Source organism: Marmota monax, unplaced genomic scaffold, assembly GCF_021218885.2.
Source record: "Marmota monax isolate L192 unplaced genomic scaffold, Marmota_monax_Labrador192_F-V1.1 WCK01_AAM20220418_F8-fsc00031, whole genome shotgun sequence".
Taxonomy (NCBI): domain Eukaryota; kingdom Metazoa; phylum Chordata; class Mammalia; order Rodentia; family Sciuridae; genus Marmota; species Marmota monax.
In genome coordinates, this window is record NW_026695197.1 from 3,512,309 (window position 1) to 3,538,981 (window position 26,673).

Here is a 26,673-nt window from a genome sequence, read left to right on the forward strand (position 1 = left end):
TTGCCTATTTCTATTTTTCTAAGCAAATAAAATATTCTCTTATTAACTATAACTTAACTGGAACTTTGTTGACAACATTATTTTTCTCTTGACTCTGAAAGTATTTTCCTTGTCTACCATGAACAATTTCTTTATGAAATATTTCAAACAATATAGAAAAGGAATGAAAAATAATGTGGCAAATACTTACATTCTGAAATGTAACAAATGTCAACTTTTGTCACATTATCCTAATATTTTTTTTTATAAAATGAACATTGAAGATATAGCTGATGTCCTCTCTGCAATCCCCCCAAATCCAATTATTCTTCCTCACTCCCACTGGCATAACTTCTTCCCGGAGCTATTCTGAAGTTAAAATCTATTATTCTCACATGAGGCTAAATATAAACAATGAATAGAATTGGTTTGCATATTTAAAATTTATAGTAAATGAATTTTTTCATACCCAAATTTATAAATTTTTTCATACACATATTGACATTTATAAATAAACTTTTCATATCCACATTGAAACATATACAATTAGTTCACTCTTGTCCTGAAGCATAAATCCATTATGTAAAAATACCAAAATATATTGATTTGTTCTCTGCTATTAGGAATTTTAGTTTCACTTTTTTGCTATTAAAAACAATAAAGCCAAGCTTCTTCTAAGCAAAAAAAAAAAAAAAAAAAAAAACAATCTGTGAGGTGAATAGAGAGCCTACAGAATGGGACCAAATTTTACCACTTGCACAACAGAGAACTAGCTTCTAGGGTATATAAAGAACTCAAAAAGCTAAACACCAAAAAAAAAAAAAAAAACCCAATCAATAAATGGGCCAAGGAACTGAACAGACACTTCTCAGAATATGATATACAATCAATCAATAAATATATGAAAACACGTTCAACATCTCTAGCAATTAGAGAAATGCAAATCAAAACCAAGATTTCAGCTCATTCCAGTCAGAATAGTAGCTATTATAAAGACAAACAACAATAAGTGTTAGCAAGGATGTGGGGGAAAAGACACACACATATATTGATGGTGGGACTGCAAAATGGTGCAGACAATCTGGAAAGCAGTATGGAGATTCCTTGGAAAACTTGGAATGGAATCATCATTTGAACCAGCTATCCCACTCTTTGATCTATACCCAAAGGACTTAAAAACAGCACACTATAGGGACACAGCCACATGAATGTTTATTGCAATAAAATTCACAATAGCTATACTGTGGAACTAACCTAGATACTCTTTAGTAGATGAATGGATAAAAAAAAAAAAGTGGTATACATACACAATGGAATATTACTCAGCAATAAAAGAGAATAAAATCATGGCATTTGCAGTTGGAGAATATAATGCTGAGCGAAGTTAGCCAATCCCAAAAACCAAATGCTGAATGTTTTCTCTGATACAAGGAGGCTGATTCATAGTGGGGTTGGGAGGGGGAGCATGGGAGGATTAGATGAACTCTAGATAGAGCAAAGGGGAGGGGTAGAAAAGACGGTGGAATGAGATGGATATCATTACCTTAAGTACACGTATGAAGACATGAATGGTGTGAATATAGTCTGTATACAACCAGAGATATGAAAAATTGTGCTCTATATGTGTAATATGAATTGTAATGCATTCTGCTGTCATATATAACCAATTAAAATTAAAACATAAAAACAATAAAGCCAGGCACAGTAGCACAAACCTATAATCCCAGTGACTTGGGAGGCTGAGGCAGGAGGCTTTCAAGTTCAATGCCAGTCTCAGCAACTTAGTGAGGTTCTAAGCAATTTAGGAAGACCTTGTCTCAAAATTAAAAATAAAAAGGCCTGGGGATGTAGCTCAATAGTAAAGCACTACTAAGATCAATCCCTAGTACCAAAAATAAATAAATAAATAAATTTTAAAAAGTGGCTATAAACACAATAAATATTTTTTAAGAACACTAAATTAGATTTCAAGGAGAAACATTAAGCTCAATATAAAAATATTTAGGATTACAAAGTTTATGTCAATGTACATCAAGAACCTTAACAGTAACGTTTTACACTTTTGGTCTAGGAGTGCCACTCCAAGGCTCAATCCTAGGAAATAATATAATCCTATATATTTTTTAAAGTCTTAAGACAAGAACTGTTACATACTTCTGTGTACATTTGAAATTTTTCACAATGAACAGTTAAACAAGTTTTATACAAAGATGCTCATCACAACACAATTTTATACAAGCAAAAAGATGGAAATAATCTATATAACTAGACAATGTTAAAGTACTTTAAATCTTTATATACACTGAATGAAATATCTCACACCAAAAATGCTTACCAAGATTATATAACATAAGTACTTTCCATGTGAGAGAAATTGTTGTAATTATAATTTTTTTAATTGTTTTTAGTTTTTAAAGTTAAAAAATAGCAATGAAGTAGTTGTTATTGTCAGAAGACAGGACAACTAATGAAGTTGTATAAAGTTATTTATTTTAAAATATTCAACTACATAACATTTTTTTAAAAGAAGAAAGGAAACTTTAGAAAAATATCCATTAGGTAACTTAGACCAAATAAAATTTTACTTACCATCTGCTGGTCGTCTGTCATGGCCAAAGAAAACCCGTGTTGCTGAACTGTTAATATATGGTAAAGGAAGTTGTGGTAAAGGACCATCTGGTGATAGTTGACTTACATTCTGGGAGAAATATAAAATAAGGCAAAAAGAATAGTTTTTAATAAAACTATACTTTCTTCACATGTTTCATTTTTTAATATGTTAGATATTAAAAACATGTAAGCAAAATATTAAGACATATAATTACTAGTTTTAATGTCAGAGTCATACATTTTTTTTTAATATTTATTTTTTTTTTTAGTTATTGGCAGACACAACATCTTTGTTTGTATGTGGTGCTGAGGATCAAACCCGGGCCGCACGCATGCCAGGCGAGCGCGCTACCACTTGAGCCACATTCCCAGCCCCGAGTCATACATTTTATAACTGAGAATAACTTCAAATATCACTTATTCTGCCTTCAAAGATCTTCCTAAGGTTACTTAGCTAGCTAGTTCCCTCTTGATATTACACTTTCAAATGTTATTTTGGTATGTATTTTACTTCTTATGACTCATTTTAGCATTCTATCTGCCAAAATTCCAATATAAATGATTTCAAATTAATAAAGTCTAACAGAGTAGTCATTTTATATCAGATAAATAAAATAATTATTTAGGGGGGGAAATTACAACTTCGTATTCTTCCATAAAACAATGCTTTATATTTATATGTTCTATGCTCTTGCCTCAGTGAAATATTTTTTCTTCCTATTAATTTTTCTAGGTTATGCCATAATAGCTTGTTTACTTCTCACAGATCCATACCTCCTCATCTTTCATAAGGAAACGAAAGAAATGTGTATTTTCAAAGGATTTTAAGAGAATCCACTATTGTAAAATTGATTGTGGTTCTATAAAAACAGGATGAAGAAACAGTCAAGAAGGCTTGTGGCATCTTTTCTTTTTAAATATTTCAAGAATAGTCACAAATCGAATATTTACAGAAATATAAAATTCTCTCTTAAAAACTCTGAAAGGGACACTGAACTGATGTCTGAACAAGAAACATAGCCTGCCATAACTTTATTAAGATGGATAATTATATATACTCTAACAAGACCATTGTATTATACTTCTAGAAGACAGCTGAATGTGCTTTTTTGCTGAAAACAACTTCAATATAATTTTAATATCTATTCCTGAAACGGTATTTACCTTGTAAACATAAAGATATTCTCTAAGGAAGGCCCCTTGTTGAGCAGCAGATTGTTTACTCTCATTGATTAAAATATGCCTGAAAGCAGACACAGCATTGTCCAGTTGCCTAAGTGTATATGACTGGCGCCCAATAGTGAAGTTAATGTGATCCTCTGCAAGAGACCAGCCTTTTCCTTTGTAAACTTGCATGGCTTGACAATAGCAGCGTAAAGCATGCTTCTTCTGTAAGAAAACAAAGAAAACAAAGTACAATCCATATTTGTCTTGGAATGGATAAAATAAATCTCACAGACATGTATACAAAATTAAGTAAGTGGTTCTTTCTCTAATAGAGAATAGGATGTTAGAGAAAATAAAACTAGTATTTATATAACCTCTCCACTTCTGTTCAACATAGTTCTCGAAACACTGGCCAGAGCAATTAGACAGACGAAAGAAATTAAAGGCATCAAAATAGGAAAAGAAGAACTTAAATTATCACTATTTGCAGATGACATGATTCTATACCTAGCAGACCCAAAAGGGTCTACAAAGAAACTATTAGAGCTCATAAATGAATTCAGCAAAGTGGCAGGATATAAAATCAACACGCATAAATCAAAGGCATTCCTGTATATCAGCGACAAATCCTCTGAAATGGAAATGAGGACAACCACTCCATTCACAATATCTTCAAAAAAAATAAAATACTTGGGAATCAACCTAACAAAAGAGGTGAAAGACTTATACAATGAAAACTTCAGAACCCTAAAGAGAGAAATAGAAGAAGATCTTAGAAGATGGAAAAATATACCCTGTTCATGGATAGGCAGAACATCATCAAAATGGCGATAGTACCAAAAGTTCTCTATAGGTTTAATGCAATGCCAATCAAAATCCCAACGGCATTTCTTGTAGAAATAGAGAAAGCAATCATGAAATTCATATGGAAAAATAAAAGACCCAGAATAGCAAAAACAATGCTAAGCAGGAAGTGTGAATCAGGCGGTACAGCGATACCAGACTTCAAACTATACTACAGAGCAATAGTAACAAAAACAGCATGGTACTGGTACCAAAACAGGCGGGTGGACCAATGGTACAGAATACAGGACACAGAAACCAATCCACAAAACTACAACTATCTTATATTTGATAAAGGGGCTAAAAGCATGCAATGGAGGAAGGATAGCATCTTCAACAAATGGTGCTGGGAAAACTGGAAATCCATATGCAACAAAATGAAACTGAATCCCTTTCTCTCGCCATGCACAAAAGTGAATTCAAAATGGATCAAGGAGCTTGATATCAAATCAGAGACACGCCGTCTGATAGAAGAAAAAGTTGGCTACGATCTACATACAGTGGGGTCGGGCTCCAAATTCCTCAATAGGACACCCATAGCACAAAAGTTAATAACTAGAATCAACAAATGGGACTTACTCAAACTAAAAAGTTTTTTCTCAGCAAAAGAAACAATAAGAGAGGTAAATAGGGAGCCTACACCCTGGGAACAAATCTTTAATCCTCACACTTCAGATAGAGCCCTAATATCCAGAGTATACAAAGAACTCAAAAAATTAGACAATAAGAGAACAAACAACCCAATCAACAAATGGGCCAAGGACCTGAACAGACACTTCTCAGAGGAGGACATACAGTCAATCAACAAGTACATGAAAAAATGCTCACCATCTCTAGCAGTCAGAGAAATGCAAATCAAAACCACCCTAAGATACCATCTCACTCCAGTAAGATTGGCAGCCATTAGGAAGTCAAACAACAACAAGTGCTGGCGAGGATGTGGGGAAAAAGGTACACTTGTACATTGCTGGTGGGACTGCAAATTGGTGCAGCCAATTTGGAAAGCAGTATGGAGATTTCTTGGAAAGCTGGGAATGGAGCCACCATTTGACCCAGCTATTCCCCTTCTCGGTCTATTCCCTAAAGACCTAAAAAGAGCATGCTACAGGGACACTGCTACATCGATGTTCATAGCAGCACAATTCACAATAGAAAGACTATGGAACCAACCTAGATGCCCTTCAATAGACGAATGGATAAAAAAAATGTGGCATTTATACACAATGGAGTATTACTCTGCATTAAAAAATGACAAAATCATAGAATTTACAGGGAAATGGATGGCATTAGAGCAGATTATGCTAAGTGAAGCTAGCCAATCCCTAAAAAACAAATGCCAAATGTCTTCTTTGATATAAGGAGAGTAACTAAGAACAGAGTAGGGTCGAAGAGCAGGAGAAGAAGATTAACATTAAACAGGGATGAGAGGTGGGAGGGAAAGGGAGAGAGAAGGGAAATTGCATGGAAATGGAAGGAGACCCTCAGGGTTATACAAAAGTACATACAAGAGGAAGTGAGGGGAAAGGGAAAAATAATACAAGGGGGAGAAATGAATGACAGTAGAGGGGGTAGAGAGAGAAGAGGGGAGGGGAGGGGAGGGAAGGGGAGGGGGGATAGTAGAGGATAGGAAAGGCAGCAGAACACAACAGACACTAGTATGGCAATATGTAAATCAATGGATGTGTAACTGATGTAATTCTGCAATCTGTATATGGGGTAAAAATGGGAGTTCATAACCCACTTGAATCAAAGTGTGAAATATGCTATATCAAGAAATTTGTAATGTTGTGAACAACCAACAATAAAAAATTTAAAAAAAAAAGAAAATAAAACTAGTATTTATATAACCTCTTCAAAATTACACAATCACATATGGAATATAAAGATTCCTCAGTCATCCGAAGGGTGTGTGGGTGGGTATATTTATGGTGCAGAGGTGTAGAGATGAAGAAAGAGAAAGGAAGACCAGTCTGATCTCTACTCACTACTTCTCTGAGCGGCATCTTAAAAGGTCAACTTTAGGGTTGGGCATATAGCTCAATTGGGCCTTGCATGCACAAGGCCCTAGGTTTAATCCCCATCACCACAAAAAAACAAACAAACAAAAAGGTAAACTTTAGAAGAAAATGCTCAGTTCTCAATTTTGCTTTATTTATTTCAAATTCTTTCTGGAAGGCAGGGCCTATACAAACTAACAGTTTTCAACATCTAAGATGGGTAGATTTTGTTAGTATTATGTGAAAATCAGTTCTCATAGTGTACTATATTTTCAAAGAACTTTCTTTTCTATCAACTGAAAAATGCTAAACTTTCCCCCCTTGGCTAAACCAAAAATATGTATTTAATTTATGTGGCCACATATGCCATGTCACATAGAGATTTACATGAAATATAAGTAAACCTTACTTTTTTATATTAAAATTCACATATCAGCCCTGACATGCTGACCCTCACCAGCCTGCCAACCATAACTCACTGGCCAGTGCCCTGACAATCATGAAGTAGTGCACTGTACCTTCCAAATAGTGGCCTAGGACAGCAGCACAGTGAACACTGCCTAGGCATGACATGGCAGGGTTTTCTGCCAGCACCAGATGACAGCACAGGTTCCTATTCAAGGTGGTCTCTACAAGGATTAATGTGTACAACCTGCTGTTCAGCCCACCTACTGCAATACTGAGAACAGCAAGGAATTAAAACTGACTATATGCTACACAAGAAATGTGCTCAGAACAGAAATAGTGCAGAATGCCAAAATCTGTAAGTATTACAGTAAAACTGCAACATTTATGGCAATAAATGTCACCATACACACAAGAGAGGTACATATCACCATATTCTTACAGGAGTACAACAGTATGCTTCATAGAAAAGATAATAAAAAATTAGGAGGTGAAAATTTGCATTGACCATATATACTACAGAGAACTTTTAGAAAGCACTGGACACACTGGTGCACACCTATAATCACAGACACTTGGGAGTTGAGGTAGGATGACAGCAAATTCAAGGACACCCTCAGCAACTTATCGAGACCCCCCCTCCAATAACTTAATGAGAGCTGGGGATGTGTCTCAATAGTAAAGCACCCCTGGGTTCAATCCTCAATACCTGGGGGAAAAAAAAAAAAGCAAGCAAGCTTGAAAAGCAGGTAAAGCATCAAGAAAAGACTTTAATAGAGTATAGCAGTCATTTTAACAGAAAATCAGAAAAGACTTGCCATATCTTTAAATAAAAAATAAAATCTCAAAGAAAAAAACCCAAGTTTCATCAGTGACAATGGAGAGCTTTTCTCCAGATCTGGCTCTGGACTCATCAGGTACCAACCACCCTGCCATCACCACCCAGTGAATGAATAAAGTGGCCACTTTGAAAAAGATGCTTCAGCAAAAGAATCTTGTGATTTTAGAAAAAGGAAAGAGGATTACAAAGCTGAAGGCTGGTTTTCAATATCAGGAATCTCAGATGAAAATCAAAATTAAGGGGTGGGGTGGGGGTGTGAACAACTCTAAAGAACCTTTTAACCAGAACCACCATCTTTCAGTAACTCACCAAAAGGATAAACACAAAAAGAAAGAGGAACCAAAATACATTCTCTAGGCCTTTTAGAAAACATGGACTTATTTCTTTGGCCACATACATATGAATCTACAAGAAAGGTGATATTGTTCAGTGACAAGTCCTCTGAAATGGAAATGAGGAAAACTACCCCATTCACAATATCCTCAAAAAAAATAATAAAATACTTGGGAATCAACTTAACAAAAGAGGTGAAAGATCTATACAATGAAAATTATAAAACCCTAAAGAGAGAAATAGAAGAAGACCTTAGAAGATGGAAAGATATACCTTGCTCATGGATAGGCAGAATGAATATTATTAAAATGGCCATATTACCAAAAGCATTCTACAGATTTAACATGATTACGATCAAAATCCCAACAGCATTCCTCACAGAAATAGAAAAAGCAATTATGAAATTCATCTGGAATAAGAGACCCAGAATAGCTAAAGCAATTCTAAGCAGGAAGAGTGAAACAGATGGTATCGCTATTCCAGATCTTAAACTGTACTACAGAGCAATAGTAACAAAAACAGCATGGTACTGGCACCTAAATAGGCTGGTAGACCAATGGTATAGAATAGAGGACACAGAGACCAATCCACAAAATTACAATTACCTTATATTAGACAAAGATGCTAAAAGCATGCATTGGAGAAAGGATAGCATCTTCAACAAATGGTGCTGGGAGAACTGGAAATCCATATGCAACAAAATGAAATTTAATCCCGTTCTCTCACCATGCACAAAAGTTAATTCAAAATGGATCAAGGATCTAGGAATCAAATCAGAGACTCTGCGTCTAACAGAAGAAAAAGTATGCCCCAATCTCTATCACGTGGGGTTAGGCCCCAAGTTCCTTAATAAAACACCTACAGCACAAGAATTAAAACCAAGAATCAACAAAGGGGATAAATTCAAATGAAAAAGTTTTTTCTCAGCAAGAGAAATAATATGTGAAGTGAATAGGGAGCCTACATCCTGGGAACATATTTTTACCCCTCACACATCAGATAGAGCTCTAATCTCTAGGATATACAAAGAACTCAAAAAGTTAAACAACAAAAAAACAAATAACCCAATCAACAAATGGGCCAAGGACCTTAACAGACACTTCTCAGAAGAGGATATACAATTAATCAACAAATACACAAAAAAATGCTCACCATCTCTAGCAATCAGAGAAATGCAAATTAAAACTACTCTAAGATACCATCTCACTCCAGTAAGAATGGCAGCCATTATGAAGTCAAACAACAAGTGCTGGCGAGGATGGGGGGAAAAGGTACACTCATACATTGCTGTTGTGACTGCAAATTGGTGCAGCCAATTTGAAAAGCAGTATGGAGATTCCTTGGAAAACTGGGAATAGAACCACCATTTGACCCAGCTATTCCTCTTCTGGGACCTAAAAACGGCATTCTACAGGGACACAGCCACATCAATGTTTATAGCAGCACAATTCACAATAGCTAGACTGTGGAGCCAACCTAGAGACCCTTCAATGGATGAATGGATTAAAAAATGTGGGGTTTATACACAATGGAATATTACTCAGCATTAAAAAGTAACAAGATCATGGCATTTGCAGGGAAATGGATGGCATTAGAGCAGATTATGCTAAGTGAAGTTAGCCAATCCCCAAAAAAACAAATGCCGAATGTCTTCTCTGATTTAAGGGAGGTGACTCAAAATGGGGTAAGGAGGAAGAGCATGAGAAGAAAATTACCTCTAGGTAGGGAAGAGAGGTGGGAGGGAAAGGAAAGAAGAATGGGAATTGCATGGAAGAGGGAAGGAGACCCCCTTTGTTACACAGAATACAGGTATGAAGATGTGAGGGGGAAAAAAAAGAAGTGGGTCACATTAGGTTGGGTAGAGAGAAGTGATGGGGGGGGGGGAGGGGAAGTAGGGAAGGGAAGGACAGCAGAATACAATAGACATTATTATTGCTGTGGGTATATACGTGACCTCATGACCAATGTAATTCTGCAACCTGTACACTCAGAAAATTGAGAAATTATACCCCATCTGATTCAAATGTATGATATGTCAAGATCATTGTACTGTCATGTGTAACTAAAACAAATTTTTTTAAAAAAGAAAACTTTTGGGCTGGGGATGTGGCTCAAGCAGTAGGTAGTGCGCTCGCCTGGCATGCGTGCAGCCCGGGTTCGATCCTCAGCACCACATACAAACAAAGATGTTGTGTCTGCCGAAAACTAAAAAAAATAATAAATATTAAAATTCTAAAAATAAATAAATAAATAAAAGTTTTGTTGTTTTTTTTTTTTTTTAAAAAAGAAAGGTGATACTGTAGACACCAAGGGAATGAAAGCTATTCAAAACTGAATGTCCCACAAATGATACCAAGGCAAAACTGGAAACATCTACAATGACATCCAACATGAAGCAGAAATTGTTGTAAACAAGTAAACTAAAGGCAAGATTATTGCCAAGAAAACGTATATAGAGAGCATATTAAGCACTCTTAAAGCCAAGATAGCTTCCTGAAACACATGAAGAAAAGTGATCAGAAAAAGAAGCAACCAAAGAGAAAGGTACCTGAGTTACACTGAAGTGCCAGCCTGCTCGGCCCAGAGCAGCCCACTTTGTCAGAACCAAAGGAAAGGAGAGAGAGAAGAAGGAAACAAGTGTAGCCTAAAAACACAGAAGTCCTAAAGCAAGGAAGCACCTGCTTTGTAAACTGACTGAAGACAAGAAATCTAAGATGTCAGGCATGATACAAACTTTGTGGAAAACTCCAGAAATCTCCAAAGCAGAAGCATATGGAATCATAGATTAGGGTCAGGGTTGCCAGCTTGTAACTATTACCTTATGAAATCTAATTCTACTATGACTATCCTTCTTCATATCACTGCATTAGGCTTAGTAGAAATACCTAGTCTGTGCTACAACTACAAGTATACAGTGTAAATGTGTGTGTGTGTATACACACACACACACACACACACACTTTTACACTATTGTTTTAGTGTTTGGTAGTGACACTTTGGTATTCTTTTCTTTGGCCTATCACTGCACCCCATAACAACCAAGAGAAAATATTTGGTATTAATTATCCATTACTGCTACCCTTTGAATTGAGAGAACCTTCGATTAAAACAATGGAAGTCTGGCACAGTGGTGCATACCTATATGATCCCACCTACTTGGAAGGCTGAGACAGAAGGATCATGAGTTTGAGGCCAGCCTAGGCAACACAACAAGACTTCATATCAAATGAGATTTGGTAACAAGAAGAGGCTTCTGTCCACTAAATCTTTGTTTCAGAGTGTGTGTATGTGTATGTTTTTTTTTTTTTTTTTAAGAGGGAGGGAGGTGGTACTGAGGATTGAACCCCAGTGATACTGTACCACTGAGCTACATCCCCAGTCCTTTTCATCTTTTAAAATTTTGAGACAGGGTCTACATCACCAAGGTTAGCCTCAAACTTGCCATCCTCCTGCCTCAGCCTCCCAAGTTGAGATTATAGGTGTGTGCCACTGTATCTGGCTCACAGCACACTCTTGTATTTACTGCTTTTCAAAACTGGAATTATAAACTTTGTACTAATTATAGTCAGAGATGTCTTTGTGGGCTTTTTAAGAAATACTGACTGGATTGTTAATGAAATCAAAGCCAAATCACCTGCCACCTGATAGCATTCAAAATAGTATCTCTTTTGTGACATTTCCATAAAGATACCCACTTGAAATGAATCTAATGAAAAAAAAAAATACCAGGAAAACCTAATTTGATGGACATGCTACAAAATTGGCCTATGATCTTCAAAAGTGACAAGTTCATGAAGTTAAGGAATTCTTTGAGTAAAAAAGGACAAAAGATCCTGTGTCTTTTAGTAAAGGATACTTGGGGTACAATGATCAAAACATGAATGGGGGGGCCAGGGCTGTAGCTCAGTGGTAGAGTGTTTGCCTAGCATGAGTGGGGCACTGGGTTTGATCCTCAGCACCACATAAAAATAAATAAAATAAAGGTATTGTGTTCATCTACAACTAAAAAACATATTTTAAAAAAACCATAAATGGGGTCTGAGGATTAGATAGGAGCACCGTATCATTGCCAATTTCTTGATTTGGTGCAGATAAACAATTTCTGAACTGAACTTGCAATTTTTTTCTAAGTTTGAAATTGTTTCAAACTAATTTTTTTTTTTTTAATATTTATTTTTTAGTTTTTGGCGGACACAACATCTTTGTTTGTATGTGGTGCTGAGGATCGAACCCGGGCCGCACGCATACCAGGCGAGCGCGCTACCGCTTGAGCCACATCCCCAGCCCTCAAACTAATTTTTAAATAATATTTCTTGGAAGAAAAAACAAGCTAATCTCCATGAGCATTTGGTAAAGCAACACAATTGTAAACACTGATATAGAAAACAACTGAAAATGCGTAAGTGTCCAGTTCAAGTGCATTTTTTAAAATTTCTTGGAAAAGTATCTAAAAACATTTAAAATTTTTAAATAAAGATTTAAAATCTGGAGCTGGGGCTGTAGTAGAGTGCCCGCCTAGCATGCAGGAGGCACTGGGCTCAATCCTTAGCACCATATAAATGTAAAATAAAGAAACTGTGTCCACCTAAAACTTAAGAATAAATATTAAAAAAAAAAAAAAGATTTAAAATCTGTCTTTATTTTTTGGTAGGAGGCAGGGAGTTTACTGGGGATTGAACTCAGGGGAACTCAACCACTGAGCCATATCCCCAGCCCTATTTTGCATTTTATTTAGAGACAGGGTTTCACTGAGTTCATTAGCACCTCACTTTTGCTGAGGCTGGCTTTGAACTCAGGATCCTCCTGCCTCAGCCTTGCAAGCCACTGGATTACAGGTGTGCACCACAGCACCGGTCTTAAAATCTATCTTTTAAAGTAAAAACAGAAAGTAAAATAGTCCAGGTTATACTTAAAAATCATATCCACCTTCCTCAGCACTTTCCTAAACATTTTTCACTGACTAAACTTTCATAATGCCAGTTCTTTTTTTTAAACACCCGGACTTGCTAATACTCAGAATAAACAGTCCTTGAGCAATACAAAGAATTCAGGAAGAACATTCAAGCAGAGACAGGACTAAGAGAAATGGCATTACTAGGTAATCTCTTCTCTCCTCCTCACTTATGCCTACCTACACACCCTGGGTTTTCAGCGGAAATATGAAAAGTTAGTGTTTCTCAGAAATAAGATGGTCTTAGTCAAAATTATGTAATCCATGTGCTCTGTCTTCTAAGGAAAATAATGTTCTTGACTAACTTCAATAGGGCACACATTGGCTAATCCAGCAGATCCTTATTCCTAGTCATACTCTCAGGTTCCACAGACTGTGTTTGAAAGAGTTTTTCTGGGTTTGGAGTATACAGTGTGGCATAAAACAACAAACCCAGACAACTTGGAATCATTAACTCCACAGGATAAGGTAACTACAGTTAGATATTATAAAGTCACATAGCAAAATATCTCAACCTACACAAATCTAGCATTTTAACTTGCTAGGCATTTCCTACAAGCAACAAACCCCATAATTTGAGAAGATAAAAACAAGCAACTGTTCCAATGATACTACCATTCTCACAAATAAAAATATTCACAAAAGTGGACACATACATAGAAAAAGACATATTTTTTCCTAAACAAAGATTACATGCTTAATATTATTAATTCATCATTTTTAAAATACAAAACTTTCAAAGACAAACAGTAGAATGTGTTTCAGAAGCATTTTCACTTACTATGTATTTCAGAGGCATTTTCACTTACTATAGAAGTAGGATCATGAAAAATAAGTTTGTTTTTAATGTTTTTTCCCCACTTTAGAGTCTGAGAAATTCTAATTGATGAAGTATATCAATTATTATAAAATTAATTTTATGCAAACATTTTAAAGGTTTTTTATTTAAATACAATAAGTCCACATATTTCCTACTTTTTCACAGGCTCCAAAAATAGAGGAGGAACCCAATATAAAAATGTTGTTTATTGCTGGGCGTGGTAGCACATGCCTGTAATCCCAGCACCTCAGGAAGCTGAGGCAGGAGCAATGCAAGTTCAAAGCCAACCTCAGCAATTCAGCGAGGGCCTAAGCAACTCAGTGAGATCCGTCTCTAAATAAATATAAAAAAGGGCTGATGTGCTAGGATGATGGCTCAATGGTAGAGCACTCGCATAGCAGGTGCAAGGACCTGGGTTTGATCCTCAGTACCACATAAAAATAAATAAATAAAATAAAGGTATTGTATCCAATTACAAGTAAAAAATAAATATTTTTTAAAAAGCAGGGATGAGGATGTGATTCAATGGTTAAGTATCTCTGGTTCAATCCCTGGTACCAAAAAAAAAAAAAAAAAAAACTGTTGCTTACTAAAAATTAGAAAAATTTGCCAAGTTTTTTGTGTACACCTGTAGTTCTAGCAACTTGGGAGGCTGAGGAGGGATGATTCCAATTTCAAGACCAGCCTCCACAACATAGTGAGAGTCTCAGCAACTTAGTAAGACCATCTTAAAATAAAAAGGACTGAGTATATAGGTCAGTGGTGAAGTGACCTGGTTCAATCCCTAGTACAAAGTAAAAAAAAAAAAAGAGAGAGAAAACTTTCACATAAAATTGAGAGGAATTTTTAAATATCTTTCTTCGCACCTTTTTTAAATATATATATATATATATTTTTTAATTGTACATTGACAAAATACCTTTATTTTATTTGCTTATTTTTATGTGATGCTGAGGATTGAACTCAGGGCCTCATATATGCTAGGCAAGTATTCTACCACTGAGCCACAATCCCAGCCCTCTTTGTACCTTTGAAATAACATTTACAGCACTGGCAAGTTTTGTTAACAAAGACTTGTAAAAATGTTAAGTATGTTCATTAAAACATATTAAGACTGAGAATGTAACTCAGTGGTAGAGCATTTACCTAACACATGTGAGTCCCTGAATGCAATCCCCAGTACCACCAAAAATTTACAGTATTAACTAAATTTTTAAAAATCCTATTCCCCTCTACTAGATAGAAAACTCCTTAAAAGGCAACACCATGTTGATTTTATGGGTATATGTTCAATTACTGGTTCCTGTAATATAGAGATTATTATTCAATACGCATCTCTATTTATACTTACAGTAAACCATTATCTCAATGCTACTCACCCTCCAGCAAAGCTCTCTCCAACTAGGGATATAGAAATCTCTCAGTATAAATAAAGATCCCTCCAACTCAAATGCTTTGAGAGACAAGAAACAGAACTCTACACATTAGAAATTTAGTCAATAACCATTATAAAGCATTCTCAAATACAAAAGAAGACCAGAGGTTCAAGTAGGGAACATTCAGCCCTTCTTGAATGCACAGTGTATCTGGCCCTTAACATATACAATTTCATTTAGCCTCATTAAAAATTTGGGTAAAATTGCAAACTTTTATAAATAAAATAACAGGTTCAGAGAAGATAAGCAACTTGGCCAAAGTCAAACTGTGAACAGAATAAGATCTAAGCCCATATTTGTCTAAATCCAAACCCATACTTTTTTTTTTTAAGTTGTAGATGGACATGATATCTTTATTTATTTATTTGTTTATTTTTATGTGGTGCTGAGGATCGAACCCAGGCCTCACACCTTCGAGGCAAGTGTTCTACCACTGAACTGTAGCTCCAGCCCCAAATGCTATACTTTTACCAACAGAATAATTCAGAACAAAGTTTTATTTCAGCTTTTATGATTAATTTTAAATCATAAAAAATTGACAAATGACATGTTTTAAAATAAATAAATAGAACCTTTTCGTTTTAAAGAAAATACACTCACCTGTCCTGCTTTACTAAACCGATGGCCTGCCAATATCATATGAAATGCATATTTTCTAACCATGGGACTCTTCATGTTTATAAAGCAATGTGCTGCCTGTTCCAAAAGAAGTGCACTTCGAAGATCAGAATCCTATTGAATGTTTAGAAGAAACAATGGTTAGTTTCACAAAATTAAAAGATAACTGGTTAAAAAACAAACATTTACGCTCTTAGCAAATAGCATATCCAAAGTTTAACTTAAGAATATATGAGGACTGAGATAAAGGGGCAAATCAATTTTGTTTGTTTTCTTCCAAAAAGCACAAATTTCACTTAAAAAGCCAAAACCCAAAACTTTCACCATGAATTATTTCGCTTTGTGTAAGCAGATGCCTGATAATAATATGTACCATGTAACAAATCTCTGAAGAACTGTAATCTCTTCCCAAATGCCCCCCAAAAAGGGGCAGAAACTGGGAATCTTATACAGCTATACTGGTTAAATATAAAGTAAAATAACAAAAGCATAGAAAAAATGGACTTAGACCACTCTGAAATTAGTCTGTGACATGACATATTTCTATCTATCCAAGATAAAAAAAGATACAAATGAATGTACACAGATTACAAAATAATCTTATCTACTATTTTATTCTCTGTAGTTTTCTTGTATTTAAAGGAATCCTCAATTTTTGCTATAATTTGAGAGGGTTAAATGACTGCTTTTCATTAAAAAGTCATGAAGATCTTCAAATAGTCTCTCTTCACCTACCAATCATACATTAGCAAATAGTACAACTCAAATCAGTTTCTGCTTCAACTGACCCTTACAAACACAATGACTACAAAAACTTCACACTATATAATCACTATATAAAAACAACCTTTTAAATAAGTCATCACTTTATAAAGAACTGAGAAAGTGCTGAAGGTTGCTGATTCAGTATCAACAACGTTTTCACCGAAACTTTCTCTAGGTTTTCAGCTAGTCTCAAGCTGAACTTACCATGCCCTTCCATGTGTTCTGCTGCCATTATTTTCCCCAGGGAAAGTTGAAAACAGAAAACATTGACTTTAAATGCAATAATTTAAACAAATTATAGTTACATCAAAAAGTGTTCACAGACCATTATTATAAACTAGCTCTGTAGCAATCCTAAAATATTAGAGTTTAAACACATTTAAGGAATCCACCTAGATTGTATTCAATAACTGGCAGCTATTATTACTTCAAACCCCTCATCAAAAAAACTAAACAATCAGATGTTTTCTCTAAGAAATTAATATCCAATCTATTAAGTAGAAAAATCAGAAATTGATTCTTAATCAGGAATGATTCTTAACAAAAAATTTGCATCAGAATGACTTGGGGTATCTTGGGAATAAATTTTATTTTAAGGAAAATCATTACTTTAAAAGAATTACTAAAATATATTTTTTCAAAGATTTTTTTTTTTGGGGGGGGTGAGGGTGCTACTGGGGATTTAACCCAGTGGCACTTAACCACTGAGCCATATGCCCAGTCCTTTTATTTATTTATTTATCTATCTATTTATTTTTATTTTGAGACAGGGTCTCACTAAGTTGCTTAAGGCCTCGCTAAGTTGCTTAAGGCCTCACTAAGTTGCTGAGGCTGGCCTGGAACTTGTGATCCTCCTGCCTCAGCCTCCCAAGTAGCTGGGATTATAGGCGTGCACCACCATGCCCGGCTAAAGAATGTTTAAAGAAAACAGTGAACGTCTTTCTTTCCCATCCCATGCTTTATCTCATTTGCCAGAGATAACAACTATTCATAGCTTTAGTGTGTATCTTTCTCCATATATGTATATGTATATGTATATGCCTAATATATATATTTTTAAAACTACACATTTTTAATACATATTTGGGTTCATTCACTTAATATCATGGACATCTTTCCAAAACATCTACATCTCTCATGTCTTTTAAATCTACACTGTATTCTATTATATAAATGTGCCATAACTTAATATAGCCCCAATTATTATTTCATTTTGTTACTAAAAAATAATTAATAAGTATCTTTATAAAAACATTTTGATTAATTATTCAAACATTTTTACTAGATCAATTTCTGGAAGTAGAACCACTAAGTTTATGAAAGCCATGCATATATTTCAAATTTGGACCAATGCAGCCAAACTGCTACCAAAAAAAGTGTACCATTATATACTCTCATCAACAAGAGTTCACATTTTCACTTCACTAAGTCAAAAACTCTTTCTAAAAATTTTTGTCTAATAAAAGAAAAATGACACCTCTGCTCCTTAACATATATTCCTATAATAGTAAGGCTATTAATCATTTTATACATTTAGGGAGCCTTGGTATTTTTCCTGTGCATTGCCTGTTAATATCTTTTTGTAAATGGATTTTCATATTTGTCACAGCCCTTTGGATACTTATCAATTTTAGTCTTTTATCATACATTTTACAAATATTATTTCCTAGTTTTAACAAGAAAGAGTTTACTCTTTTGTAGTAAAGTGCACTATTTCTGCTTTTTATAGTTTCAAGATATTGCATCAAACTAAGAAAGGATATTATCACTACCAGATTTTTAAAAATGTTCTCTTAGTATTTTCTTCAAGATAAATAACGTGTGTGTGTGTTGTGTATCTTTTGTATTATACTGGTTTCTTTTTTATATGTTATCATATAAAAAACAAATAGGAATCCAACCAAAATAGCTTGTCTGATGTCACAACACCATTTATAAATAACCTAGCTTTCTCCACTGATTTTTAAATGATATCTTAAATCATATGCGGTACGAAATTCCAATCCTATACCATAATGTGTCTATTCCTATCAAATGTAAACAGTTTTAACTTCTGTAGCCTCATTAATACATTCTAATATCTAGAAGATGTAATTCCCTCTAATTAACATTTTTATTTCAGAACTTTGTTTAGGTTTCAACAGTTTCACAGTTTTTCTTTAAGTTCTATATGTTTATTCTTAACATATGAATATGTGCACAGAAAGCATAAATATATATACCTATTTTTAATTTCCTATAAAGCCTCATTTGCAAAAGTAGGACAGATAAGAATCCTGTTCATTATAAATAAATAAGGAATATGCCCTAGGTGTCCGTGATGGTTTTTAGATGATTCTAATATATAATCCAGTTGAGAACTAGCAATAATAAACCCAAGAATTCTCAAATTTAACACTCAAAAACTAACCAATTCAAGACAGACCTGCAAGTCCACATCAGATATTAATTTAGCTGAAACAAAATTTTGACTCTTACATTCAACAGACTATTGACTGAGAAAGAATCAGTTTGCAATGCTGAATACCCTACTTTCATATCTCACTTTAGCTCTAGTCTTCATTAGCTTCTCTTATAGTGACACCCAAAATAGTAAAAACATTGTTCTGAAAAGATAAAATGGGCCTAAAAAAAAGTCTGTCGTTGATATTGATGGATGAGAAATCAAAGGATTTTTACAAAGGATGATTTTATCTAGAAAGTGGAGGCTTTGAATGAATTGAAAAATAAAGTTTTAAAATAGTTCATATCTGTAAGACTAGCATATGTGCAATATGAGGAACTAAGAAAAAGAAACCTGTGATATCATTTTGGCAAGAATTTCAGCGTAGGAAAATTTTGCCACAGTCAAGAGATAATTTTAACAAAATCTGAAAAGGCAACGGTAACTTAAAATATGAGGATATGTATTGAAAAAAAAAATCTGAAGCATAGACTTTATTATAGTTGGAACGTATCCCCCATCTCCTTAAGTTCACATGTTGAAAATTTAATACTTGCTACAACAGTGATATGATGTGGAACCTAATAAAAATGGTCATTCAGTCACAAGAGGCCCTATAAATGAATTAATGTCATTATCACAGGTATGGGTGACTGGGAAATTAGATTCGTCATAAAAGTGAATTCAGCCCTCTCTTTTCCTCTTGCTCCCATACTCCCTTGCCTTTCTGCTTTTCACCTTGGGATGAGGCAGCAGGAAGACCCTCACCAGGTACCAGTGCCACAAACTTCCCTTTTTCCAGAACCATAAGCCAAATAAACTCATACTGTTTATAAATTACCTAGTCTATGGTATTATTATAGCAACTTTAAAAGAGACTAAAAAAAAGACCTCAATAAATATTTCCATAAAACCAGTTGAGGGCTAAAGCTGTGGCTCAGTAGTAGAGCGCTCACCTAGCACATGCGAGGGCACTGGGGTTTAATCCTCAGCACCACATAAAAATAAAAACAAAAAATAAAGGTATTGTGTCCAACTACAACTAAAAAATATATTTAAAAAAAGTTGATAAAGGCATCTGTTGCAGCTACTGCATAGAATCAAATTTCAAACACATAATGGATCTAATATTTTAAGTTTTTTTTTCTTCACATAATTGTGAAGTTACTAGGGAAGGTACTATCAGCTGATCAATTTCCAACAGGAACAGTTGCTTCCAAGATGAAAAAAACTTATTTAAAAAAAACTTCTGCCAGGCATGGTGGCACATGCCTGTAATCCCATGTCTCCTGACGCTGAGACATGAGAATCACTAGTTCAAAGCCAGCCTCAGCAATGGTGAGGTGCTAAGCAACTCAGTGAGACCCAGTCTGAAAATAAAATACAAAATAGGGCTGGGAATGTGACTCAGTGGCCAAGCACCCCCGAGTTCAATCCTCGGCACCCTCCCAAAAAACTTTCATTACTATGTCTAAAACTGGTTTATCATATTTAAGTGTAGTTCGGAATATATAGTTCAGTAGTAAGCACTTCCCTGGCACGTGTGAAGCCTTGGGTTCAATCCCCAGTGCCACACACACACAAAAAAGTAAGATATTTAAATGTAGTGACAAATAGTAGGGATGTCTCAAAATACCAAATTTGGATATATTATGCTACATGGTGGTAAACGTGATTTTTTTTTTCCCCATTAGACTAGGCTGTGCACTGCCATTCTGAGAATCTCAAAGCATAAAACAATAATCTGTCCATAAATTTGCAGTTCTAAAAAAATCAACTCAAAGCATAACTTTTTCACCCAGTCTTATAGCTGTCATTTGGTACTGGCAAAAATTTAGGGAACACAATTCAATTATATCAACAGTATATGATTATATTCTCTATTCTTGAGACAAGTATGTTTTTCAAGATATAATATAGCCTTTCTAGTTAATAAAATACACACAGATAGCAAAGTGTGCCATTACATAAATTACTAGTTAAGATTTAATATTAATTTTATACACATTATGCCTAGTAATCTTTATTTTTGTCACACACAAAAAAAATGAGAACTATAGCAGAACAAGCCACTGTAAATCACAACTTCTGGCAAAATGCATCAAAGTACCTGCTCCCACCCACTACCCTACAGCAGTAAATGACAGTGATACATTTTCTAGACTTTCATGACAAAATAAATCAAATGGACTTGAGAAAAAAAATTGAAAACAAGAGTTGAAGAGAACAACAGAAAATAACAAGGCTAAAATGCAGGCAGAAGAATTTACTCTAAAGAAATTTTATTTAGCAGGGCACAGTGGAGCACGCCTATAATCCCAGAGGCTCAAGAGGCTGAGACAGGAGAATCGTGAGTTCAAAGCCAGCTTCAGCAATGGAGAGGCACTAATAAGCAACTCAGTAAGACACTTGTCTCTAAATAAAATACAAAAAAGGACTGGGGGCATGGCTCAGTGGTCAAGTACCCCTGACTGAGTTCAACCCCCAGTACCAAAAAAAGAAATTTTATTTACATATGCAGGTAGAAAGGCAATTAAAAACATTTAAGCAAGAAAAAAAAATTCTATTCAAGCTCCTGGACCATTAATTTTTATATTCACTGATATCCCTAGTGTGAAAAACACAGCAACACATTCAAACCCCTCTTCTTAGAAAGGACTTACTAATTCAGGTGAACAAACATTTGTAGAGTACCATGTGCCAAGACAAGTGTTAGTTACCAGGGATAAAAATATAGAGGGCAGCCCAATTCCCTGCCGTCAAGCAGCTAACAGCTTAGATATAACTTCCAATATAATACAACAGAACAAGTCAAGTTTTATAGCACTATGTGAGAGAGCAGAAAGGAGACCTATGGTAGTGGGAAAGACTATCTGAAAGACATGACTAATAAAGGACTAATGAAGAACAAGTAAATTTAGTAAAGCAAAAAGGAAAAAAGTCCTAGTCCAGATAAAAGATATTAAGGATGAGAACTAGGACTTGGAGGAGTAGGAGATTAGTAAACCATTTTGAGATAAAATCAAAAATATATTTAAGAAAATGAAACAACCCCCCACCCACCCACACACACCACTGTGTTACTAACAGGAAGCATGAATACAGGAGTACTTCAAGCAGTTTCTGCTAGAACAAACAGAGTTTGCTGGTGATAACATCAGATATGAAATTTCAAATTTAGGGCTGAGATGACAGTTCACTGGTAAAGTATTGACCTAGACTGCAAGCCTACAAGAGGCCCTGGGTTCTGTTCCCAGTTCTGCATCAAAACACACACACACAAACACACACACAAACACACAAAAAAAATTTTTGAATTTCTTGATATTTTAACTTAAGATGTCTTGAAAACATTTAAGTAGATATGTCATTTTTAAAGTGGCCAAAATAATCTAAAATTCAAGAAGTCAGGATTTGGAATAGGTTGAGCGTGAAAATCACAACTGTGAATAAGATTGTCCTAAAACTGTATAGAGTGAAAACAGAACAGTAATAATTTAAGGGGTAAAATACATATTTGATTATGTTCCTTTGTTCTTGAGTATTCTACAAAATGTCTTTAACCATACCTACAAAAGAATACTACAGTTCTTTACACATCTATGGTGAAAGCAATTCAATAATTCTATTGTATAACCTTCAATAGCAACTATAAATGGGTTACATTTCTCAGTTTTGAAATATTCATAATAAAATTTTATAAACGATTAAGATGATTTTCTTTAAAAGTTCATACTAGCCGGGTGCGGTGGCACATGCCTATAATCCCAGCGATTCAAGAGGCTGAGGTAGGAGAATCACAAGTTCCAAGCCAGCCTCGGCAACTTAGTGAGGCCCTAAGCAACTCAGTGAGACCCTGTTTCAAAATAAAAAATAAAAAGGCCTGGGAATGTGGTTCCGTAGTGAAACGCCCCTGGGTTCAATCCCCAGAACCAAAAAAAAATTCATACTAATTGTAAACAAGATTGAAAATTCTTCAGTGGCTATTGTTTTAAAGTTGAGGAATGATGCACATACATGTTGTTTTAAAAACCATTACATATAAGATAGAACCTAAGTCATAGGAGATGCCCAATACATATTTGTGGTTAATAATAATATAATGTGGAGTTAAAATGTCTAAATAAAATAAATTCAATTTATAAAAATTATACTTAAAATTAATTCAACAAATAACTTAAAAAGCTATGTTATAAATCCCAAAAGGATGCTGCTCCTAATTTTATGTTTTGTACACCTTCTCATGAAAAAAGATACATGCTTACAAAATAATGTATATTAAATCAAATGTTACACAGTTTCAGTACCTCACTAGTCAACCGTATTAGGAGAGCTGCAGCTTCTGAATATTTGCTTTGGCTTTTTAGAATTTCGGCACTAAGCAATACACATCTTTCAGCCAATACCATATTCCTAAAGAAAAATGAGAAAAATATAATCAGCAATAACAATACCTTAGCACATCAAAGTTAACATATTCAGCAAAATATTACAATTATAAACTTTGAGTAAAAACAGTCTACATCCTTATTACCCACATATCAAAAAAGTGTTAAAAAAATATAGAAAATTCCCATAACTCATCTAACTTTTATTAATCACAAATTTTTGTAGTAAGAATACAATGCAAAATTACCATTCCTGTGGGTAAAAAAGCTAGAATTTACTTGGTAACTATGAATGAATAGCCAGTTAACAAAAACTGATTTGAACACAAAAGAATATAAGCATGTCAACAATATTTTTTGTTGTTGTTGTTGTTTTTGGTTTTTTTGGTTCTCACTGCAAACTCTAGTTACTTTTGTTTCATTTTCTGGCTACTTATAGGACTATTTAGACATTTTCCTTATGGTAGTACCACCATAATGTGTTTAAACTGGAGACAGCGAAGGACCAAAGTTGCCTGAGTGATCCGAGTCAAACTTTTTTTTTTTTTTTTTGTAAAAATACCTCATCAGTTGGTTTTTCTTTGTGGACTTCTATATCAGAAATCTAGAATTAGATTATTCATTTTCAAAAACAATAAACTAAATGAAAACATTTTTTCTGTGAAATGACAAGGCTGAGTCCTTCTTTGGAAAATAACAGCAAAAGATTTTTCTTTTAACTTCTATTCCTTATATCAGAATTTTACTTGACTTTAAAATAACAACCAAAGATTATTAACTCAAACCCACTATGGAATGCCACTGTGAACAATATTTTTAGAATAAAATTTACTAGTCTCAAATTATTTGTGGTGATCTGTCAAACTTTCTACAAAATATAATTTTTTATATATAGGGTTAGAATTTATAAATACCTAAGATTATTAATAAGTAAAAAAGACTTAGGGCTGGGGATGTGGCTCAAGCGGTAGCGCGCTCGCCTGGCATGCGTGCGGCCCGGGTTCGATCCTCAGCACCATGTACAAACAAAGATGTTGTGTCCGCCAAAAACTAAAAAATAAATATTAAAAATTCTCTCTCTCTCACCTCTTTCTTTAAAAAAAAAAAAAAAAAAAAAAAGACTTAATTTCTATTTACCAGTATTGCTCATATATAATACTTAGTTTTCTTAAATAAATTTTATAAAATCTCTCAGGTCTTAACACTATTATTTTTATTTATTTTTTATTTCTTACCCATTTTGCCAATGGCTACAAGTCCAGGACTTTATTAAAATAATCTGTCAATTCAAGCAATTTTTTTTAATTTGCACACACACAAAAAAAAGCAAAACAAAACATTTTATCAGCAGAGTGAAGTGCTGAGAATTCAAATATTTCTAGGACACAATTCTATATTAAAAGTAGAAACTGATACAAAAGAGAATAAACAGACAATAACTGATTTTTATTGTGTTTTGAGGAGAGAGAAGGATGGCTTCATGAAAGAAAAAAATTAAGGGTAGGGGGTATACCTCAGTAATACAGCACATGCCTTTTTTGGGGGGAGGAAGGTACTGAGGATTGAACTAGGGGAACTCGACCACTGAGCCCATGTCCCCAGCCCTATTTTGTATTTTATTTATAGAGACAGGGTTTTAGTTGCTTAGCACCTTGCTGTTGCTGAGGCTGGCTTTGAACTAGCAATCCTACTGCCTCAACATACCGAAACACTGGGATTATAGGTGTGCACCAGCACATGCTTTTACCCTGGGTTTAATCCCCAGTAGCCAAAAGAAAAAATTCAAGAAAAGTCTTATAAGAGAAATAGAATCTCATCAATTCAAAAGTGGAACACAGAATTCTAAGAGGACATTGCAATGCTAAATATTGTGCTGACTGTATTTGAAGAAAATTTATTTACATTTTAATATTTCCAAGATAAGGGAGCTTCTTAAAATTGCTACATGTAATTGATACAATGTTTCTAATTTATCCCAACTACTAAACTGCTGACAAATCTTATCAATTATGACAATTTAGAATGAGGATTATAAGGTAAATAATGCATAACAGTAAATAGGGATTCAGAAACACATATAGACTGTTGTGGAAAGGATTGCCAACATTTATCTAGGTCACTACACAGTCTTTTCTTTTGTGGCATTCTACATGCGTATCTCCACAAGTTCTATACTTCATAAAGACAAGGAAGATCTTTTCAGAGAACAAATATTCAAACTTCTTGAAACTTTCACTATTCTGGTTTCTCTGGTAGTTCACTGTACTAGTTCTGCCTTTAGAATCTCTCCTCTCAATCCCTTTTAGTAGTTCCTTTTTCACAGGGCTACAATATCTTCTGCTAAAATCTATAAATATGTTATTGAATAGATTATAATGTATAAAAGGTAGGATTTGATAGTGGTTCTACCACTATACCCTTGGGTAAATTAAATTTTTGAAGTTTCCATTTCCTTGTTTATAAAGCAGAAATAACACCATAGGTTTGTTTTAATGATTAAATGAAGTGTAAATTACTTGGACATAGTGAGTTGAGGTACCAAACACTCAATTAAACATTAACTTTTAAAAAATAGGAATGTTGCTATATTGTACACATATTGCTATTACAATTACTACTTCTACTTGATAAACATTATAGGACTCAAAATGGCTTTCATATCTCTCTCTTCCCCAATGCATCCATTCTACAATAGAAAAATAAAGGAGCTAGGGTGTAGCTCAGTTGTAGAATGTTTGCCTAAAATGAGCAAGCAAGGCCCTGGGTTTGATCCCCAGCACTACAAGGAAAAGAAATGTCAGATTGATCATTCTGAAAAATAACTTTTATAATGTCAAGGCTCTACTCAATAATCTCCCATTTACTACTATATACATCTTAATTACAGCTTAAGAATAATCATAATAAATGATAAACCCTCCTCACACTAATTTATATTAAACCCTTTTTCCAAATTTATCAGTCAACACTTTCCAAATATATAATTGCTTTGACCTAGACAGAGCTCTATATCCTTTCACTAATAATGATGCAACCACAACATTATTTCTAAAAATCACAATTCCAGACATGCCTTT

General features: G+C 34.4%; 1 protein-coding gene across 6 annotated transcripts in view; it reads right to left on the reverse strand.

The window, feature by feature from the left end:
* Positions 1–26,673, reverse strand: part of Trappc8 (trafficking protein particle complex subunit 8) — a 94,559-nt gene that overhangs the window by 39,139 nt on the left and 28,747 nt on the right. For 3 of the 6 annotated variants that reach the window (XM_058573966.1, XM_058573965.1, XM_058573964.1), the window contains 5 exons: positions 23,516–23,621; positions 16,970–16,990; positions 15,983–16,114; positions 3,754–3,978; positions 2,569–2,677 (listed from right to left, as the gene is read on the reverse strand). In XM_058573966.1, coding sequence (XP_058429949.1) covers positions 2,569–2,677; positions 3,754–3,978; positions 15,983–16,114; positions 16,970–16,990; positions 23,516–23,621 — 593 coding nt within the window. The remainder of the gene's footprint in view (positions 1–2,568; positions 2,678–3,753; positions 3,979–15,982; positions 16,115–16,969; positions 16,991–23,515; positions 23,622–26,673) is intronic. The other 3 variants (XM_046428339.2, XM_046428337.2, XM_046428340.2) reach the window with 1 other exon arrangement.